General features: G+C 35.2%; 2 protein-coding genes across 2 annotated transcripts; both read left to right on the top strand.

Annotated features, from left to right (window-relative positions):
- Positions 1 to 139: 139 nt before the first annotated feature.
- Positions 140 to 2,180, top strand: LOC113771773 (O-acyltransferase WSD1-like). The gene is made up of 2 exons (XM_027316333.1): positions 140 to 328; positions 1,584 to 2,180. Exons 1-2 carry the CDS (start codon positions 140 to 142, stop codon positions 2,178 to 2,180), a joined length of 786 nt encoding a protein of 261 aa, XP_027172134.1.
- Positions 2,181 to 3,083: 903 nt separating this feature from the next.
- On the top strand, positions 3,084 to 3,896 carry LOC113771772. Its single transcript, XM_027316332.1, has one exon. The coding sequence runs from the start codon at positions 3,084 to 3,086 to the stop codon at positions 3,894 to 3,896; it is 813 nt and encodes a 270-aa protein (XP_027172133.1).
- Positions 3,897 to 12,114: the final 8,218 nt, after the last annotated feature.

Raw genomic sequence — 12,114 nt, 5'->3', positions numbered from 1 at the left:
GTCATGTGGCAATAAACAAAATCATGATGGGGTTATATGTAATTTACTCATAAGGCAATATGTATATAAGTGAGCCGCATGCTCAGCCAAATGAGTCATCTGTGTAGCATCAAATACCAATCCTAGAAATCGGATGATAATGGAGTTTGAGCACGAAGAAGAATTATTAGAACCTGTGAGTCCTACTGGACAATACATGAGAAGCTCGGCCTTATCGCTCAGTATCATTGGTGTAATGGAGCTGGAAATTCCAATGGCCGAATCCATTGCCATTCAGCTAGTTAAGGATCTCTTCTTACCCATCAACCCGCGCTTCTCCTCCATCATGGTACACATATTTGTTCCTTAATTTTCTTCTATTGAAGAAGCAAGATTTGTTTTTCATTTCTTGAAAATTTTGGATAAGGCCTTTGCACTTATTGCACTAGCATATCAAGCTTAGTCTGTGCAACACACTTAACACATATGTCCAAATTTTAGCTAAAATTAGACATCTTTCACGGAGAACCACCCGCTGTAAGATTTTCCACACTTAAGTTTTAAAAGATAATTTTTTGGAAATTTATGTTGGCTAGTGTAAACTTTGCTTTCATAGCAAGGAGTGGTACTTATATTAGCATCCGAATATATACACATGGGTTCTTTCATCTTTTCCACCTATAGATTCATGGAATCCCTTGATCGTCAAAAAGAATAATTGAAAAGGTGATTTGATCTATGGAGATATATTTTGTTCTTTAGGGTAAATTGCATGTAACCCTCTTGTAGTTTTGTCTATTGCCACGTAATCCCTCTAACATTTCAAAATATCCATTTTACCCCCTATGATTTTATGTAAAATGGAAAGTTGACGAAAAATAACTTATATAACGTCATTAATTGAAATACTAATAGTACCCTTACTTAAATGTTAAATCAATCGATGGCTTAATTATATAAAAGCATGGGGGGATCATATGGATGAATGTAAAAATCTCGAGGCATTAAATTGGATATTTATACAAACTATAAAGGGGTTATATAGAGATTAAGATTTTATCACACATAGTTTTAGAGTGCATTTGGTATAAATCTCATAAATGATTGTACATTTTGTCCATTCTCTACCTTATATAAAACCATAGGGGGTTATGTGATTATTTTGAAACTTTAGAGGACATCATTTAATGTTATGCAAAAGTAATCAACCCTTTCTTTTATTATTTGTGTTGTGTAGTTGTAGGCTTTATACAATCTTTAGACTTAGGATATTGCTTTTGAGGGTAATTTAGTTTTTCTATAGTAACAAGTAAATGTCACATGAGCAATTTAGTGCAAAATTGGGCGCACAATGCCAAGTGAACATGATTGATAAAAATAGACTAGAACCCCCCGGGGGGGATCCGATTCAAATTTCAGGGGTATTTTCAGAATTAACCCTAAAAAAAGGTTCTGTTTTTTAAATGAATAATAGGTCGAGTTCAGCAATAAGAAATAGTCAATATAGTTTAGGTAGCAATCCATTTCAAAAACAAAAAGAAATATATGATGGATTCCCAGCTACAGCTTCCTAAGACAAGGTAGAATACAAATTGATTGTGAAGAAACTGATTGCAGGAGAGGATGGACAGAAGAAATGGAAAAGGGTAGAAGTGAATATCAACGAGCATGTGAACTTTCCAAAATTTCCACAAGGAATGTCACCAGATTATTATGATGATTGTCTCTCAAACTATTTGTCAAAGCTAGGAATGGAGGATTTTCCACCAGAGCGTCCATTGTGGGAAATTCATGTAATGAATTATCCAACAACAAATGCGGCAAGCAATATTGTATTTAAGCTTCATCATGCACTTGGAGATGGATATTCCTTCGTGGGAGCTCTTCTTTCTTGTCTAAAAAGATCGGACAATCCTTCCCTGCCGTTGACATTCCCTTCACTTCAGTCTAAGACAAAGTTCAACACTGCCAGCACAACTTTTTTGCCTGATGTACTCTCAAGGGCCTTCAATACGATTTACTATTTTGGATATGGTGTTCTGAAAGGCTTCTTGTTACGAGATGATCACTCTTCAATTCGATCAGATGACGAAGGGGTGCTGTTTCGACCGTTGACTATGACCACTATGGAATTTTCCCTTGATCAATTCAAACAAATCAAGGCCAAACTTCGAGTGGTAAATCTTGGAGTCATTTACTGAATCGAAATTTCATGATTATTCATCTGCCTTGTCTTTTATAGATTTTGGCCACTTTTTTTTTTTTTTACTAATCTTGTTCAAGGGATAATAATGTGGACCAAAATCAGTTTAACTTATTATACATCAATTTTAATTGTTTTCATAGGCTAAGACATTTGTTTTCCACTCCTTAACAGACAATTAATGATGTGATTACGGGAATAATCATGTTTGGAACAAGAATATATATGCGAGAAATGAATCATGAGTCAAGCGAGGCAAATTGTACCGCTGCAGTGTTACTCAACACCAGGTACACCGCTGGGTACAAGTCAGTAAGTGAGATGATCAAACCTGTAGTAGTTAAATCAAGATTGTTATATTGTTGGTCTTGGTTTCCTAGTCGGTAGTGATTTTTAAGTCCAAATACAATTGTATTTCGGAAGCTAAGTTTTAAGAGACTAAGTGGTCTATATATACCACTTCTAGTAACCTCTTCCATTGTGCCGTGAGTTGAGAAGAATAAGATACATTAGTGCCTCCTAGAGCTCTGCTTGTTTTCGGCTCTTATCCTTGTTTTTGTTCCTTCGGTTTTTGTTTCCGCTGCAATACTTATTTGACTTTGAGTTTTGTCTTGAATTGTTTATCCTGTGGGTTCTATTTCTACAAAGTGGCATCAGAGCTTTGTTTGAGATCCTGAGAAATTAAAATATGGATCCAAATTATTTGCACAATTGTCACGTTTTTATCTTCGATGGTAAAAACGATTTTGAGGCTTGGAGGTCGATGATGAAGAATTTTTTCCAAAATATTGGAGTTTGAAATATTGTCGAAACAGGATATACGGAGCCGATAGAAGGTATAGAATTATCAAGCAATACAGTTAAAGAATTAGAGAGAAATAGACAGTTGGATTGCAAGACAATGTACTATCTCAACACTCAAGTCCAGTTGCATGTTGCCAAAAAATTTATACATGCAAAGTCGGTAAAAGAGGCTTGGACAATTTTTGTGAACTCAAATCGAGGTGCTGCTAACGTGAGAAAAATCAGATTGCAGGAACTTAGGAGACAATTTGAGTTGGCCCAGATGAAATCCACGGAGTCAGTTAAAGATTTTATTGGCACAATTAAAGAAATTGTCAATGATATGGAGTCCAATGGTGAGAATTTGGAAGAGGTTAGAGTTGTTGAAAAAGTTCTAAGATCTCTAACTACCAAATTTCACACCAAGAAGACGGTCCTTGAAGCCACAAAGGACCTTGACAATTTGTCACTTGCTGAATTGGAAGGTGAATTGCTGACGTATGAGATGTCCCTGAATCAGCAGCCATCGGATACAGTAGAGGAGGTGTTACAAGCCAAGGTAGATCACCCAAAAGGAAAAGAGGGGGTGAATCGTATGGACACAAATCAAAGGGGCCAGAACTTCAGAGGTAGAGAACGTGGAGGCAGAGGTAACTTTCGTGGTCGTGGAAGAGGTAATTATTCTTACCAACCCAGAAATAATTTTAATGGGGATCAGGAAAATAGTCAACAACAAAGTCAAAGAAATAATTTTCAAAGGCGTGATAGATCTAATGTCCAATGTTATAATTGTGGTAAAATTGGTCATTATCAGAATGAATGTTGGTCCAATGAAGAGGTGTATGCTAAAGTGGCTGAAAATAGTAGTGATAGAGAGGAGATCTTGTTGTTTTCTAGTTCTACATCTGAAGAGTCTATGAAAAATGATTAGTTTATTGATTCTGGTTGTAGTAATCATATGTGTGGTAAAAAGGAGATGTTTTCTGACTTGGATGAATCTTTTCATGCATCTGTGAGATTTGGAAACAATGAAAGAGTGTCTGTTCTTGGAAAAGGAAAAATCAAAATTATCTTGCAAGATGGGTCTTCAAATTATATTTCTGATGTTTTCTATGTGCCAAGTTTATATCATAATTTGTTGAGTTTGGGACAACTGTCTGAGAAAGGTTATGATCTGCATTTTAAATATGGTGATGGCACCATAAGTGATAAGAAATTGGGATTAATTGCCAAGGTAAAAATGAACCGTAGTCGTTTGTGGCCTCTTTCTCTTAACTGTGGTGATTTACCTTGCTTTAATTTCGTGACTTGTGATGATTCTTGGTTATGGCATATGCGTTTTGGGCATTTGAATTTTGGGAGTTTGAAATTTCTTGCAAGAAAAAAATTAGTTGTTGGGTTGCCTTCTGTTGAGTTTTCTGACAAGAAGTGTGAGTCTTGTATTTTGGGAAAGAAGCACAGGGATCCTTTTCCAAAAGACAAGGCTTGGAGGGCTAATCGACCGCTTGAACTGATTCATTCAGATTTATGCTCAGTTGAAGTTCCTTCCAATGGTGGTAGTAAGTATTTTATTACCTTCATTGATGATTTCAGTAGGAAGACATGGGTGTATTTTTTAAAAAATAAATCTGATGCATGTGATGTGTTTAAAAAATTCAAATATTATGTAAAGAAGCAGAGTGACTACTTTATTAAAATTTTGAGAACTGACAGAGGCACTGAGTATCTTGTTTGTGATGACTATTTAGTGGAAAGTGGTATAAAACATCAAATGACAGCTAGATATACACCTCAGCAAAATGGTGTGGCAGAAAGAAAGAATAGGACTGTGATGGATATGGTGAGATCTATGATGCACTCCAAAGGTATTCCTAAATCCCTTTGGACAGAAGCAGTATTTTGCGCTATTTATGTTTTGAACAGGTGTCCTACTAGATACAATTTTGGGAAGACCCCACAAGAGATTTGGACTGGCATGAAACCGGATATTTCTCACTTCAAGGTATTTGGCTGTCTTGCGTATGCGCATGTTCCAGATCAGTTGAGAAAGAAATTGGATGACAAAGTAAAAAAGTGTATTTTTATTGGATATAGTCATGAGACAAAGGGGTATAAGTTATTCAATCCAAACACAGGAAAGGTGATTGTTAGCAGAGATATAAATTTTGATGAACATAGAGTTTGGGATTGGTCTAGAAAAGATCTCGAGACATCACCAAAATATCCATCCATTTCTTCCATTATGGGACCGAGTGCTAGTAAGCAAGTAGTGGAGCAAGTTGTGCACTCTTATGGTGATCCCTCAACTTCTACTATTCAGGTTGAGACATCCAGTCGACCACAGAGAGAACGCCGCATGCCAGCCCGATTTGATGATTATGTTGTTGGCACAGATGATGATTTAACTGATGAAGCAATTGTAAATTTTGCTATTTTTGCAGATTGTGACCCTGTTTTATTTAAAGAAACTGTCAAAGATGATTATTGGGTTCGTGCAATGGATGAAGAAATTCATGCCATTGAGAAAAATGATACATGAGAGTTGACCACTATCCCACCTGAAAAGAAGCCAATTGGAGTGAAATGGGTATATAAGACCAAGTATAAGCCAACAGGAGAGGTGGATCGCTTCAAAGCGAGATTGGTTGTCAAAGGCTATAAGCAGAAGGCAGGTATTGATTATTTTGAAATTTTTGCACCAGTTGCCAGACTTGATACTGTTCGTATGATTGTATCACTTGCTGCAAATAATTGCTGAAAAATTCATCAAATGGATGTGAAATCTGCATTTTTAAATGATTATCTTGAAGAAGAGGTATATGTTGAGCAGCCTGCAGGTTATATTAGAAAGGGTCAAGAAGATAAAGTATATAGATTGAAAAAGGCATTATATGGTTTGAAACAAGCTCCTAGAGTTTGGTACACTCGCATTGATACCTATTTTGTTGAGTATGGTTTTCTGAGATGTCCATATGAGCATACTTTGTACATCAAATTCAACTCTGAAGGAGATGTCCTTATTGTATGCTTGTATGTGGATGACTTGATATTTACAAGCAATAATTCCAAACTAATTTCTGAATTCAGGGAGGCCATGATTAGTCAATTTGAGATGACAGATTTGGGATTGATGTCTTATTTTCTTGGTATTGAGGTTCATCAATTGGATGATGGAATTTTTATTTCACAAAGGAAGTATGCAAGTGATATTCTAAAGAAGTTTAAGATAGATGTGGCTAAACCAATGATGACGCCGGTTGAAGAAAAATTGAATTAACCAAAGATGGTACTGGTGATTTTGTTGATGCTACTTATTTTAGGAGGTTGATGGGGAGTCTCAGGTATTTAACTTCTACGAGACCTGACATCACTTATGGAGTTGGTTTGATTAGTACATTCATGGAATCTCTACGCCAGTCTCACTTGCAAGCTGCTAAGAGAATTTTGAGATACGTTCAAGGTAACCAATCTGACGGTATATTTTATTCATCTTCACATGATAACAACCTTGTTGGATACACTGATAGTGATTGGGCTGGTGACACAATACAAAGGAGAAGCACTTCTGGTTATGCATTTTACTTGGGATCTGGTATATTTTCTTGGTCCTCAAAGAAACAACAGGTGGTTGCTTTGTCCACAGCAGAAGCGGAGTACATGGCAGCCACAAGTAGTGCTACTCAAGCACTTTGGTTGCGGAGAATGTTTGGATTTTTACAACACAAGCAAGACGGTCCTACCAAAATATTATGTGATAGTTTGTCTGCAATTGAGTTGACAAAAAATCTAGTTTTTCATGGACGTAGCAAGCATATTGATATCAAGTATCATTTTATTCATGAGTTAGTTCAAGAGCAAGAAATTGTCATTGATTATTGTAGAAGTGAAGATCAAATAGCTGATATTTTGACAAAGCCGCTCAAATTGGAGGCGTTCATGAAATTGAAGAAGATGCTCGGCATGGTGAAAATTGAAAATCTTGATTTAAGGGAGGCTATGTAGTAGTTAAATCAAGATTGTTATATTGTTGGTCTTGGTTTCCTAGTCAGTAGTGGTTTTTAAGTCCAAATACAATTGTATTTCGGAAGCTAAGTTTTAGGAGACTAAGTGGTCTATATATACCACTACTAGTAGCCTCTTCCATTGTGCCGTGAGTTGAGAAGAATAAGATACATTGGTGCCTCCTAGAGCTCTGCTTGTTTTCGGCTCTTGTCCTTGTTTTTGTTCCTTCGATTTTTGTTTCCGCTGCAATACTTATTTGACTTTGAGTTTTGTCTTGAATTGTTTTATCCTGTGGGTTCTATTTCTACAAAACCTAATGCAGAAATGCCATGGGGAAATCGTTTCGCATTTTTGCCTCTTCCAATTCCTAAACTTACAGCAACCGAGTCATCAAATCCGCTGAGCTTTGTCCTGGAAGCACACCAAATAATTCAGAGGCAAAGGAATTCTACTTCAGTACTCTTGACTAGTTATTTGATGGAAACAATGAGAAAAGTTAAAGGCCCCGAGGTATGTTCTAGAGGAAATTTTGGTAATCTCATTGGGTATAACAGAGGAATTTTTTCACTTTGGACCTTTAAATTCTTATGTGCTATATTTTCGATTGTAAACTCTTACATGAGAATTATCCCACTTTTTTTGTTTCGGAGGGGGGCGCATTGAGTTGGATAGTAAAGTGTAAGGGATTACAAGTAGAAGATCCTAAATTCAAAATATTTCACTCCCAAATAAAAGAAAAGAATTATCCCAGTTTGGAACTTTAAACTTACCATTCGAAGTACAAAAGTATTAAAAGGCCAAAACTAACTATGCTCGAATTTAAACTCAATTAGGCTTGAGTACTTACTGAGATTAATTGAATATTTTCTTGGAGTCTGTCTACAGGCAGTAGCCAGGTACATGCGTGGCATTCTCAAGAATTCAAGCATGGCAATTACCAATCTAATAGGGCCAGTGGAGCAAATGTCTTTGGCTGATCATCCAGTAAAAGGAATTTACTTTGCTGTTCCTGGTGATCCACAAGTAATTCCTCTTTTTTTTATTTTTATTTTTATTATTTCATGTCTTATCCGTCCACTGATAGATTCAATTATTGATAATCTCTCTACACACACATTTACACATATATGATTTATTTGTAGCCACCATAACATCCTTATTTGCATGTTGAATATGCAGAGTCTCCACATAACAGTTATAAGTTACGCGGGAAAGCTGAGGATTTGCCTTGTAACAGAGAAAGATTTTATAGATCCTTGCAAGTTCAAGTCTTGCATCAACAATGCTTTTGAGGCCATCCTTGAAGCAGCTGTCCAGACTTCTCCACAAAAGATAAATTGATTTCATCACTGTTAATTTGATTTTCAAGACTTGTTTCTGTTTGATTTACTCGAAATTTGGTCATGTTATATTACTAAAAACCTTTGATAAAAGGTTTTATCGAATGATAGAAGAACTTGAGTAACATATTATTACTGTTTATGAAATTAGGGCCATCAAGCTTTGTGCCTTTTATCCTAAGCCTTTACAAGTTGTATCTCAAACTTAATTGATTTAACAGACAAGTTTCGAACTTGTTTGATTTACATATTTATTTTACATTTGAGTAAATCTTATATACATTGATAGCGTATATATTATTACGATTGGATATACGACACATATACAAAATTTGAGTTTCAAATTCAAATTTGAATTATGTATCATGTATCTAATGGTAAAAGTGTATACACTGTCTGTGTATAGAAGATTAATCCTCTACATTTTAGGGAATACCAATCTTTTGATTATGGCCCATAATTCTCTTCTATAATTGTTGCATTTAATGCCTCCCGTCGTCCATTAGGACGTAATAAAAATAAATTGCGTTTGAAGAGGAAAAACTACACAAACTATTGTTGAATTGTGGTGGATTCTAATAACAAAATATTGGATTAAATCTAATAATAATGGAGGTAAGTAAATAATTTTATTACACTCAAGGCGTATATAATAATAACACTCACAAAATAAACTTATACTAGACACTACTAAATTGAAACTCACTCTTGACAATATCTGCTCTAATTTTATCAGAGCCTTACACTTGATCTATCTGTTCTTAAATTGCATTGATTCATTGGAAAATCTAGGTTACTTTCACATGGAATAAAGCTAAAAGACAAAGTCCGTTTCTTATCCTTGTTGTAGCGGTGCAAAATTAGTTCCAAACGAATTAATCTCTCTTTTTTTTTGTCAATTGTCATTCCTACTCCTACTCCTACTCTTACTCTATCTACGGGGGAGGCTCAACTGAGTCTATAGGGACCGATGGGGACAGAACCACCACCGGACCAGACGGGTGCACTACGCACGCACCCGTCTGGATTTGAAGCATAGCCAAACGAATTAATCTCTCGAGGCATCTCAAACATGGTAGCGGAAAAGTTGGTGAATCAAACTTCCCGATTCCCGCCGCTAAATATGAAGTTCATCACCTCATTGCAACAGGCCATAGCGCTACACTTTTCTTTCCTTTTTTTTTTAATGTCAATCGGCAACATCTACTCTACTCCTACTCTAACTTATTTTAGAAGGCTCAATTGGATCATGGAAAACTAAGGGTGGCAATCGAGTCCGTTTCGGGTTGACGGGTAGGATTGAGACCAGAGTATAACAGAAAACCTGTTGACCCGAACCTGACCCGTCAACCCGAAATAGATCAGAATACCTAACACGAACTCGAAAATTTCGGGTTGGCAGGTCGATCCGAAATGACCCAAAACTTAATTTTAATTTATTAATTTACCACTATAATTTCTAATAAAACCAATTTCTTACAAGATTAATTACATAATCAAGTAATAAAAATTTAAATAAATAATCTCAAACCAAATTTAAAATAAATTAAAACGCCGTAAAAGTGTTTTATCCCAAACCAAATATAAAATAAATTAAAACAGTATAAAAGTAAAAAAATAATATAATATATTATTTGTCCAAATATATAATTTCAATTTCACACAAGTTAAATAAATTCATTTAGAATTAAGTGATTAATGCCTTTGAAAAAAAAGAATAACTTAGTTTAGTTAGATAAAATAATTTTTATGTTTATTAAATTTTTTTTAATTCACTGTGAAATAATATTGAACGAGTATATTCTTCTCCTTGAATCTTTTTGCAATAAGTCTGAAATCCCATTAACACTTTTGGAGGATATATCTCCTGTTGAGGTCCATAATATCTCCACCAATGATAGAACCAAATTGGAAAATCATTTGGGCAATGTTCATGAAATATAAAAAATCATGAATGATCAAATGGTCTATATAGAAAAGCTCTATACCAGGCCTGTTTGTAATCCTGATATGTGAATCCTTCTGGAATCCGCCGGACTGAAAAATTCTTTTTTGAATAAATAGAGGCCCATTCTCCTGGGGAGCAAACCTTTTTAATTATACATTTGCAATGAACTATTTCCTTTGGATTTGAAGGATTGGGTTTTGCAATAATTTCGACTGATCCAGTATCAACTAAAATCAGTTCATAATAAGATTGATTTTTGCGTTTCAAAAATGATGATAAATCCGGATATGCTTCAAAAATATCTGAATTATTTGAAGGAACAAACAAAAGAAGACAAAGGAATTTCAAATCAAGGACCCACAACAGCTGGATCCACTACAGCGGAAGAATCTTCGTCATCACCCACTCAACATCTGACCCTTTTGGTGGGCCATGTGCACAAGATCCGTATGACTACTAAAAGCTAATTTTCAAAAAGATGGTTGGCAATATTTCAAAAGCTATGGATTGCTCCATCCAATCAGAAGAAGATTTCAAGATTACGAAGATAAAAAGATAAAATTCAAATGAAATGAAAATGAAATGAAAATGAAATGAGCATTTTCAATTCATGTATAAATAGATGTAGGATTTCAAAAGACAGGCATCGATCAATCTATGTGATCTGAGCCTTCCTTATTGTAAACATTCTCCTAGTCTCCAATAAAATCAAAAAGCTTTTATTCTATCTTTTTATCTTCGTAATCTTGAAATCTTCTTCTGATTGGATGGAGCAATCCGTAGCTTTTGAAATGTTGCCAATCATCTTTTTGAAAATTAGCTTTTAGTAGTCATACGGATCTTGTGCGCATGGCCCACCAAAAGGGTCAGATGTTTGAGTGGGTGATGACGAAGATTCTTCCGCCGTAGTGGATCCAGCTGTTGTGGGTCCTTGATTTGAAATTCCTTTGTCTTCTTTTGTTTGTTCCTTCAAATAATTCAGATATTCTTGAAGCATATCCGGATTTGTCATCATTTTTGAAAGGAAAAAATCTTGGGCCGGATTTGCTGCTTCTGTCTCTTTTCCTTTTGAAGAGGTATTTGACCTTTGAATACTTGAAGAGGCAGTGACCTTTTGAAGCGAACTTTTTTCTTTTGTTTGAACTGTCACTAATTGCTGCATGGTCCATTTGAGTTTTTCGCCTGTTTGAAGAAATTTGAGTACTGTCTCTTGGGAGCATATTTCTTGTTTGAATTCATCCCACCATGTAACTTTGAATTCTCTAACCAAAAACATTGATAATGGTGCTTCTAGATCTTGCATAATTTTAAAACTCCAGTAAAATATCCAAGGTACTTTGAATTCACTGTGAAATAATATTGAACAAGTATATTCTTCTCCTTGAATCTTTTTGCAATAAGTCTGAAATCTCATTAACACTTTTGAAGGATGTATCTCCTGTTGAGGTCCATAATATCTCCACCAATGATAGAACCAAATTGGAAAATCCTTTGGGCAATGTTCATGAAATATAAAAAACTATGAATGATCAAATGGTTTGTATAGAAAAGCTCTATACCAGGCCTGTTTGTAATTCTGATTTGTCTTTTGAGAAGAAAGGCTTTTTCTTTAGGAGTCTGAACAGACCAAAAACTGGGTCTAATATAAATTGGGGAATGATTTTGAATTTGATGATGAGGAATAGGCTGAATTTCCCCTTGTGGATTTTTAATATAATAAGTATGGTATCTATTGGAAATATTTTTATCTTTTCTTTGAAGAATAGGATCGTCTCTTTCTCTTCGTAATCTTCGAATGTATTCTTTGTGTGACTCACGATCCATTCCCTTGAAGAAATTCGTGAGTAAGAAAATATACT

Source organism: Coffea eugenioides, chromosome 5, assembly GCF_003713205.1.
Source record: "Coffea eugenioides isolate CCC68of chromosome 5, Ceug_1.0, whole genome shotgun sequence".
In the NCBI taxonomy this organism is placed as follows: domain Eukaryota; kingdom Viridiplantae; phylum Streptophyta; class Magnoliopsida; order Gentianales; family Rubiaceae; genus Coffea; species Coffea eugenioides.
This window is presented reverse-complemented; position numbering and strand designations above follow the sequence as displayed.

What these genes read in the sequence shown, in the direction of transcription:
- LOC113771773 (XM_027316333.1), top strand. Translation starts at nt 140, where the DNA reads ATGGAGTTTGAGCACGAAGAAGAATTATTAGAACCTGTGAGTCCTACT. An exon ending in CGCGCTTCTCCTCCATCATG is followed by an intron (nt 329 to 1,583) that starts GTACACATATTT and finishes TTGATTGTGAAG; the next exon opens with AAACTGATTGCAGGAGAGGA.
- LOC113771772 (XM_027316332.1), top strand. Translation starts at nt 3,084, where the DNA reads ATGTACTATCTCAACACTCAAGTCCAGTTGCATGTTGCCAAAAAATTT.